We start from the raw sequence: 10,853 nt of genomic DNA, 5'->3' as shown, positions 1-10,853 counted from the left end.
AATAAGTTAAATTTTTTGAAAGATAAATTAATTAATATTTTACAAATAAACAATTTTTTAAAAAAATTGGTTGACTAACTAACCATTTAAAGTGACTTATTTTTCAAATTATTGAACTTGAGTTTTTACTCTATTTTTTGCATGTAATTTTCTAATTTTACTAATAAAAAATATGTCCAAATTCAATAAATAATAATAACGATAATAAAAAATTTAAAAAATAAAAAACAACGTTTAATGCCTTGGAGCTTGGACGCTGAAATTTTGCAACATCAGATACTATTAGTGGTGGACGCTGCAAAATATATTGTAAGTCCGTCATTGATGGTAGTGTTTTGCTTTAATTTTGCAAAATTCCACAATATACCTTATTTTTAAAATTAATTTTAAAAAAACAAAGATATTATATTCAATTTGGTCCGTTCATACTATTTCAAAGAACAAGAATTGCTTGGCCATAAACTGTATATTTGATGTTTATGATTTTAATTTATATTTTTTTATTTTTAGAATAGGAAAATAAAGAAAATTTTGGGGTTTAAATCGAATATTAAAATTTTTTTACTTGATTATACTTGTTTTACGTATACTATCGGTTCAGTTTGATTTCAATTAATAAAAATGCATATACAGATATAAAAGTGATTTTTTTATAAGTTATTATAATTAGATCTCGAACTTGAGATTGCCACAAATTTGAAATCTTGTTATTGAAACAATAAGTAATTGGTCTTAAATTGAAAATTTTTATGTCCTCGTCCCATTATTTGCTTCGCATAATTGTCAAACAAAAATCTTTCATCGAAACAAATACAAAATCTGACAATACTCTCTCTCAAATGTGTCTTCACAACAAAACATCTTATTTACCGGAATCTATTACACGAACACGAAAAGCATCGTTTCCATTTTCATGTTGATGCTTTTGTATCTGCTTGGCTGAGATTACCAATGATTTTTTACAGTACTTCAACTCAATATATCGAAGAGTATCTATTTCTCCTATACCACTAGGAATCTCATTAATCTGCTTGGCACGCTCAAGAATCAAGCTTTCAAGACATGGGAAATGCTCTTTTTCCATTTCCCAAGTCAACAGAGAATCCAAGGAAGAGTGGAAGTACTTGAGTTGAAGAAATTGACCTTTCATCATCACCCACTTTGAAACTTTATTGACCGCCATCCATATCATCTCGAGTACTTGAAGATTTGGAAGCGACCCAATTAGGGTCATATTTTCCCAAGGAAAACAGACTTGGTATAGAGATAACTTCTTTAGACCGATTGGAAAAGCATGGTTCCATGTCATTGAGATAGCAGGCCAGGTGCGCATTGAGATTTGCAAGTCCTCGAGGCTTTGTAAATGGCAAAGATTTTCGAGATTATAATAATCACAATCATGATTATTCATATAATATACAACAGTCAATTTCTTCAGATTCGCAAGTATTTTGATGATCTCTTCGGTAAATATGAAATCGGCCACTGTCTCAATTGTTTGTAGATCACTTTCATGAACAATTCCTATGTCAGATGAGTAGGATAAACGAAAAAACCGGGTGTGCCAAATCAGATGCCTTAACTTGGGCATCTTTAAAATTTCATATGGTAGTTGCCATAATGTGATGACATCCAGATAAACAACTATAGTTTCGAGATTGGGATGTTTCGATATTGAGACTGGAAATCCATCGGGACATGCATGATCTAACTTGAAAGCAAAGTACCTTAAATTGACGAATGTAGAGATTTCATGTGACAATATCGGCCAAGTTACTTGGGGTGCATCCAAGACACCGACGTGCCTAGACCTTAGATCTATTCTTGGCCTCAGATATTTCGAGAAAAGTAGAACCGAACGCACGCTCGAATCTAGGATTTTCCATTCTTGAAAATTCTCCGTGCAATGAATTCTTAGGCGGCGATATGGATTATCTACATATTCTGTTCCGGAATTGGTTTTGGACGAGACATCATGAAGAAACCCCTCTTCTTCAGCTTTTGTTATGCAAATCTCCCTCAACATGTCATGGATTCCAACAGTTTTGAGTTTCCTGTCAGGCCCTTTCTTGCTCACTAAGAGCAAACTTCTGTTCACCAGATCCTCTAAATAACGTTCCCCTACATCTTCCAAGCACTTCGACTGATGATTTGGTTTCAAAAATCCCTCAGCGACCCACAACTTGATTAGCTTAGAAACATCAATTTCAGAATCTTCGGGAAAAGCTGCTATGTAGAGGAAGCATGGTTTTAGTCGAAGAGGTCACCGATCATAACTAAAACACAGTATCTTTGAGCACTGAAGGGCAATTGTAGGCTCTTTAGAACTTATATTTTCCTAAACATTTTCCCACACTTCTTCTCTCATCACGTTGCCTGAAGAAAGGAGTAGTCCTGCAACCACCACCATGGTGAGGGGAAGTCCCCCACAATTTTCCACAATCTTCTTCCCGACTTCCACCAGTTTGAGAGGACAAGATTGTTGTTCAAAAACACTTTCTTGAAGTAATTTCCAACTTTGATCATTATTTAAACAGTTCATTTGGTGAACAGGAGCATCTGAAGATCTCGTATGAGAAGCCACATCTAACAGCCTGGTGGTTAACAGGATTCGACTTCCACTACCATCATCTGGGAATGTCATCTTGAAATCATCCCATGCCTTGGTACTCCATATATCATCAATCACAATGAGATATCGCCTGCCAATGAGACTTTGATACACTAGTTTTTCCAGTTCTGCTTCGTTCTTATTATATTGCTGATTCTTGAGGGACTTCAAAAGCCCTGAAAGAACATCTCTCCTTCGATACTCTTGTGACACTGTGATCCATGCGCATTTGTCGAAGTATTGAGAAAAGATTGAATCGTCGTACGCTTTTCTAGCCAGAGTCGTCTTCCTGATACCCCCCATCCCAACAACTGAGATAGTTTGGAGGTTAGCAGAGTCTTCGTATAACCGTTCTTTGATTGCGATCATGTCATCATCAAGTCCCACAACTATTTTTTTGGCAGTGGCTTGGACAGTTGATGAACGATCAACCGGAAAAGAATAAGATACGGATCGGAGATCTTTTGCCGTGTCACTGTTGTTCATCTTCATCGTCTCTTCCCAAATAAAACCAATCCTTTCAGACGCCATGGTTAAGTCTCGATCCAAGTTCAAATTAGCCTCTTCAGTACTCCCATCATCATCAATAGTTGACACCGAACGCTGATACGAATTCATGAAATCTTGAGCTTCGTATGCAGCTTTTCTAATCCCATTTCCCTCACGACCAAGTGTTTCTTGATACTTATCTGAAAAATCTTCAAGGAAAGTAACGATGAAATCAACTTTTTCCTTGAGAGAAACATTTTTTTCTTTGTGAAGAGGATCGATATACTGCTCAAGATCCAAAATCTCTCGCAATGATCGAGCAACAGCAAGAAGCGCAGAATAAGCAGCAGCCATGGGAGGACAAAAAAATGGAGGAAGTACTAACTAGTTCATGTGATAGTTGATTGTTTAGTTAAATAATTATTTAGCTTGTGGGAAACAGCTGGTAACATTCATTAATTATTATAATATAATAAATCATTCTAATTTCAATGTATCTATAAAATATTCATTTATGAAAATTATGATTTATTAAAATAATTTGTACAAGTTGTATAGTGAGTTTGGTAAATGTCGACTCAAATTTTAATACTTGTTAAATTTTAATTATACATATACATATACATATACATATATTCTTTAAAGTATTATAAGTAAAACAATGTATATATTGATATGTTATTTTAGCATAATGTCAGTGTTGTATTTAATGCTTATTATTCATTTTTATATGTGAGGTTCACGAAAAAATCAAGAACTTTTCTCCATCGTCGAATAGCATAATGCATATAGATGTCATTTTTCATATGTATTTGAAAATATTAAAATATATTTAGACAGTAAATTTTTTCGAAAATGAAGTTTGACTAGATTATTTTCTCAAAATATTTTGGCTAACAAATAATTTTTTTTTAAAAATAAAGTTGGTGAAAAGATAGACTATTATTTAAGTTTATAACTTTTTTCTGAACTGCTATTTAAAAAATGATACTTGACTAATAAATTAAGACCATTAAATTCAAATGGTCCCATCTGTAGGAATGAAAATATGACAACCGGGCAATCACGATCAATTTTTTTTTCAATTACAAATTGTGCATTGCCTAAATAAAGATTGGTTAACTGTTGGTGACAAAAAAATATTATGTGTTGTGAAAAAGTAAAAATTTATGGTAAAAATTAAAAATCTCAAACTCTCAAAATTTACCACACTACACACTTTATAATATTTTTCTCTCTACTCAATTGTGATTTTCTTCACAAATGAGAAATCTATTTATAGGAAATCTTTACAAATAATCCAAAAATAAAATACATCATTACCTACATCATCACACACTAATTTTCAATATTTACAACTCTTATTTTCAACATTCAAATATTCAACATTCAAATATTCAATACACACATTTTAAATATATTTTTCAACACTCCCCCTTGTGATGATGATCATAATGATTGTCTTCATTACGTGTTTTTATACTGCCTCGTTAAAAACCTTACTAGGAAAAACCCAGTGGGATTAAAACCATAGCAAGGGAAAAAGAGTGCAGTCACGTAAACTCCCCCTCATGTTGACACGAACAATTCTTCACAAATTTCGTAGATTGCGTATCCCAATATTATATATATGCTTTCTGAATATTGACGTAGGAAGCGCCTTTGTGAAGAGATCTGATGAATTTTAACTTGATTGAATGTGACGAACATCAATACATTTATTCTTCTCAAGCTCCTTGGTGAATGCGAAGAACTTAGGAGGAATATGTTTAGTTCTGTCGCTTTTTATGTATCCTTCTTTCATTTGAGCAACACATGCAGCATTATCTTCATATAGTATTACAGGCTTCTCGTCGAATGATAATCCGCATGAGATTTGGATATGTTGGGTCATTGATTTTAACCACACACATTCACGACTTGCTTCATGTAGTGCAATAATCTCGGCATGATTTGATGAAGTTGTTACGAGCGTTTGTTTCTGTGAACGCCAAGAAATTGCAGTGCCTCCACGAGTAAAAACATATCCAGTTTGGGAACGTGCCTTGTGTGGATCAGATAAGTATCCAGCATCGGCATAACCAATTATACTTGGATTAGCATCTTTTGAATACAAAAGTCTCAAGTCTGTCGTTCCTCGTAGATAACGGAATATATGTTTAATTCTGTTCCAGTGTCTCTTTGTTGGATATGTGCTAAATCTTGCCAACAAATTTACGGCAAAAGATATATCAGGCCTTGTACAATTTGTAAGATACATAAGGCACCGATAGCACTTAGATATGGTATTTCTGGACCAAGAATATCTTCATCTTCTTCACATGGTCGGAATGGATCCTTTTCTATGTTTAATGATCTAACAACCATTGGAGTACTTAAAGGATTTGATTTATCCATATTAAAACGTTTAAGGATCTTTTCTGTATAATTTGTCTGGTGAACAAACATTCCACATTCTTTTTGTTCAATTTGTAAACTCAAACAATACTTGGTTTTTCCAAGATCCTTCATTTCAAATTCTTCCTTCAAGTATGACACAACTTCTTGAATTTCCTTATTCGTTCCAATGATGTTTAAATCATCAACATATACAGCAATAATTACGCATCCGGATGTTGTTTTCTTAATGAAAACACAATGGCATATTGAATTATTTACATATCCCTTTTTCATCAAGTGATCACTTAGTCGATTATACCACATTCGACCAGATTGCTTTAACCCATATAATGATCTTTGTAATTTCACAGAATAACATTCTCTGGGTTTTGAACTTTGTGCTTCAGACATCTTAAATCCTTCAGGGATTTTCATATATATATTACTATCAAGTGATCCATATAAGTAAGCTGTAACAACATTCATAAGACGCATTTCTAAATTTTCAGATACCGCCAAGCTAATCAAATACCGAAACGTAATTGCATCCATCACGGGAGAATACGTTTCTTCATAATCAATTCCAGGCCTTTGAGAAAAACCTTGTGCAACAAGTCGAGCTTTATATCTCACTATTTCATTTTTCTCATTTCGCTTTCGAATAAAAACCCATTTGTATCCAACAGGTTTTACACCTTCAGGTGTAAGGACTATAGGTCCAAAAACATTACGTTTATTTAGCGAATCCAATTCAACCTGGATGGCTTCTTTCCATTTTATCCAATCCTGCCGATTTTTACATTCACCAAAAGATTTTGGTTCATGATCTTCATTATCATTTATGATGTCGATTGCCACATTATAAAAAAATATATCATCAATTTCTTCTATATCTTTTCGGTTCCATATTTTTCCAGTATTAATGTAATTGATAGAGATTTCATGATTCTCGTCAGTTTGTGGTTCTGACAGAATATTTTCATCATCATGTGTTTCTTCAGGAACACCATTCTCTATTTTGTGATCATCATGTGTTTCTTCAGGAACATCATTCTTTATTTTGTGATCATCGTGTTTCTCTATAATTTTCTTTTTCGAGGATTTTTATCATTGGAACCAACTGGCCTTCCACGCTTCAGGCGTTTAATGACATCATGAGTATCTTCAATTTGTTTCTTTGGAATTTCAATTCGAGCAGGGGCATTTGCAGCATGTATATATGATTTAGTTACCCCTTTTGTGTCAGCAAATGAATCTGGTATTTGATTGGCTTTTCTTTGCAAGTGTACAATTTGTTGTACATCTTTTTCACATTGTTTTGTTCTTGGATCCAGATGTAACAATGATGATACATGCCATGTAATTTCCTTTTCGATATGTTTCTGTTCTCCCCCTAACATTGGGAAGATTTCCTCATTAAAATGACAATCAGCAAAGTGTGCTGTGAACACGTCGTCTGTCTGAGGTTCAAGATATCGAATGATTGATGGACTATCATAACCGATATAAATTCCAACCTTTCTTTGAGGTCCCATTTTCTTTCATTGCGGTGGTGCAATAGGCACATACACCATACATCCAAAAATTCTCAGATGAGAAATGTCTGGTTCTTTACCAAATGCAAGCTGCAATGGGGAGTATTTATGATATGCACTTGGTCTGATGCGAATTAATGAAGCAGCGTGTAAAATTGCATGTCCCCATATAGAAATAGGGAGCTTTGTTTTCATAATTATTGGTCTAGCAATCATTTGCAGACGTTTAATCAATGATTCAGCCAATCCATTCTGTGTATGTACATGAGCAACAGGATGCTCAACAATGATTCCCATAGACATACAATAATCATTGAAAGTTTGGTAAGTAAATTCACCAGCATTATCAAGTCTAATTTTCTTGATTGTATAATCGGAAAATTGATTCCTCAATTTTATTATTTGAGCAAGTAATCTTGCAAATGCAACATTTCGAGTTGACAATAAACATACATGTGACCATCTGCTGGAGGCATCAATCAATACCATAAAGTATCTGAATGGTCCACATGGTGGATGGATTGATCTACAAATATCACCCTGAATACGTTCAAGAAACATTGGTGATTCAGTTTGGATTTTGGCTGGTGATGGTCTTATAATAAGTTTTCCAAGAGAACATGCTTTACATTGAAATTTATTATTCTGAAAGATCTTCTGGTCTTTCAGCGGATGACCATGTGTATTTTCTATAATTCTTCGCATCATTGTTGAACCAGGATGTCCCAATCGATCATGCCAATTGGTTAATATTGAAGAATTATCAACTACCATGTTTGATTCAATCGGACTTATATGTGTATAATGCAATCCAGTAGGGAGCATTGGTAGTTTTTCAGTCACATATTTCTTTCCTGATTTATATGTGATAAGACACATATATTTCTTATTCCCTTCATTCATTGTTTGAGTATCATACCCATGGGAATATATATCATTAAAACTCAATAAATTTTTTTTCGATTGTGGTGAATATAAAGCATCATTGATCAAAAATTTTGTACCATTAGGTAACAAAAATTGTGCTTTACCACATCCTTTAATCAAGTCTACAGGACCTGATATTGTATTCACCGTTGTTTTTGTTGGTTTTAGTTCCAAGAAATATCTTTTATCTCGGAGGATAGTGTGCGTTGTACCACTATCGGATATGCAAACTTCAGCTTTGCTCATAGCATTTTCCATTTTTTGAACTTCAAAAAAATATGCAATGAAATAAAATTACTGGCAATATATATTTAAATATAACACATATCATAATTATACAATAAAACATTATATGGATACATGAAAAATAAATTATTGTACATTTATATTCTACCACTATATTGTTCATTTTCAGAGAAATCATTGAGAAAATCTGCAGCATTAATATTGTTCATTTCTATCCCACCAACATATTGATCATTTCCAGAGAAATCATTCATAAAATCACCAGCATCAAAATTAGTTGAATCACTCAAATGGTCACTGCGTTCAGTGAAGTTGGTCTCCTTTTCTTTCCCCTTTAATGATTCTTTATAAAGTTTACAAAGGTGTTCAGGGGCTCGACAAATTTTGGACCAATGTCCTGGAGTACCACATCCGAAACAAGAACTTTCATATCTTTTTGAGTGATTCTCATTAACACTTGTATTCTCATGATGCCTTTTCTGTGGATGGTTTGGGACGCTCTTTTGAGATGAATTATAAAAATAACTATCTCTATTGTTTTCAAAACCACGTCCTCGACCACGACCACGGCCAATTCCACGTCCACATCCACGTCCACGACCTCGACCTCGACCTCGACCAAAACCTTGTCTTTGAATTTGATTTTGGTTTCCAGGTTTAAATTCATTTTTACTTACAGCATTTACTTCTGGAAATGCTGTTGATCCAGTGGGTCGGGACTGATGATTTCTCATTAATAGCTCGTTGTTTTTTTCCGCCACAAGAAGACAGGCGATGAGTTCAGAATATCTCGCAAATCCACGTACTCTATATTGTTGCTGTAGAGTAATATTTGATGCATGAAACGTGGAAAATGTTTTTTCAAGCATTTCCGATTCTGTGACCTCATGTCCACAAAATTTTAGCTGCGAGATTATTCGATACATCGCTGAATTATAATCGCTGACTTTCTTAAAATCTTGGAATCTTAACATATTCCATTCATCACGGACGGTCGGAAGTATAACTTCCCTTATATGTTCAAATCTTTCTTTCAATCCTTTCCACAAAGCCATGGGATCTTTTTCAATTAAATATTCACATTTCAATCCCTCGTCGAGATGTCGACGCAAAAATATAATGGCTTTTGCCTTTTCTTGTGATGTCGATATGCATTTTCTTTTATTGTCTCACTTAGACCCAATGACTCAAGATGCATTTCTACATCGAGAGTCCATGGCATATAATTTTTTCCCGTGATGTCGAGCGCAACAAATTCGAGCTTTGTCAAATTTGACATGGTGGTACTACAAAAAATTACGATGCATTTTATTAGTTAATGAATATTGCAATACAAAGTAATGGATAAACAACAAGTACAAACATTTGTAAAAATAAAGAAAACACACGAGGAGGATATTCTCCGATAAATAAAAGACTCGTGAGTATGATAACCAAAATAATTAAAAATAACCTTGAGAAAGCCATCTTCTTTTTTCTTCGAAAATTTAGTGAAGAATAATTTTTAGAGAAGAAGAGAAAGTTGGAGTGATTGAATGTGTTTATGAGATCATATTTATAGGGCAAAAATTAGCCGTTTTGTTACCGTTTATGACCGTTGGTGTATAAAAAAATAAAGGTATGTATTTGTATAATTTTATGGTAATAATATGGTGTATATAATATTAGACATATTTAAATAATTATGTATATCATATCATATTATTATAATGATGTGTCATAAGATATTTTATTTAAAAATCTTACAGGCTTTTATACTTGTCGTATCCCTTACCGGGAGTGTGGGATGTCGTCTTAACATCCTCCTAAGATTTATAACAAGTTTTTGAAAAATTTATTTTTATTATTAATAATAACATTATATTATATATTAAATATATACACAATAAATAAATAACAGTAAAATAAATATTATTACTTTTGTTACCTTTTTTCTTCTGTTTGGAGCTTGGAAAAGGATGGAGGACTTTTAGAGCTTCGTTATGATAACGTGTTGTGAAAAAGTAAAAATTTATGGTAAAAAGTAAAAATCTCAAACTCTCAAAATTTACCAAACCTACACACTTTATAATATTTTTCTCTCTACTCAATTGTGATTTTCTTCACAAATGAGAGATCTATTTATAGGAAATCTTTACAAATAATCCAAAAATAAAATACATCATTACCTACATCATCACACACTAATTTTCAATATTTACAACTCTTATTTTCAACATTCAAATATTCAACATTCAAATATTCAATACACACATTTTAAATATATTTTTCAACATTATGATATTTGTCTTCCGATTTATAAGTTAATTTCGTGAAACAAATTTTCGATTAAACATCATGAAAATTCTCATTTTTTATGTTCAAAATATAATTTTTTGTTACTTATGTTATGTTGATTTGAGTGAAAAATATTTAATCCATGAAAAGAATAATTTTTTATGTCTAAAATGTTACTTTTACTACAAAAATAACATTTTTTTATTTGTTATGTTTTGTAAAAATATCATTTTAGAATAATGGCATTTTGTATATATATATATATCTTCAATTCATTGCATCACATTTTACACTACATCAATGTTACAACAAAATTATCTCCGACTCATTGCATTCCATATAATATTCTCATAACATTTATTTTTAATTTCAACGTCAACATACGATAC

General features: G+C 32.7%; 1 protein-coding gene across 1 annotated transcript; it reads right to left on the bottom strand.

Moving 5' to 3' along the window:
• Positions 1-951: 951 nt before the first annotated feature.
• Positions 952-3,517, bottom strand: LOC142541162 (putative late blight resistance protein homolog R1A-3). Its single transcript, XM_075647796.1, has 2 exons — positions 1,728-3,517; positions 952-1,524 (listed from the first exon to the last, which is right to left on the bottom strand). Exon 1 carries the CDS (start codon positions 3,452-3,454, stop codon positions 2,339-2,341), a length of 1,116 nt encoding a protein of 371 aa, XP_075503911.1. The 5' UTR covers positions 3,455-3,517; the 3' UTR covers positions 952-1,524; positions 1,728-2,338.
• Between the last annotated feature and the right edge of the window lie 7,336 nt (positions 3,518-10,853).

Source organism: Primulina tabacum, chromosome 3 (assembly GCF_025594145.1).
Source record: "Primulina tabacum isolate GXHZ01 chromosome 3, ASM2559414v2, whole genome shotgun sequence".
NCBI classification, from domain to species: domain Eukaryota; kingdom Viridiplantae; phylum Streptophyta; class Magnoliopsida; order Lamiales; family Gesneriaceae; genus Primulina; species Primulina tabacum.
The sequence above is the reverse complement of the archived record's forward strand: the minus strand, read 5'-3'. Positions and strand labels throughout refer to the sequence as shown.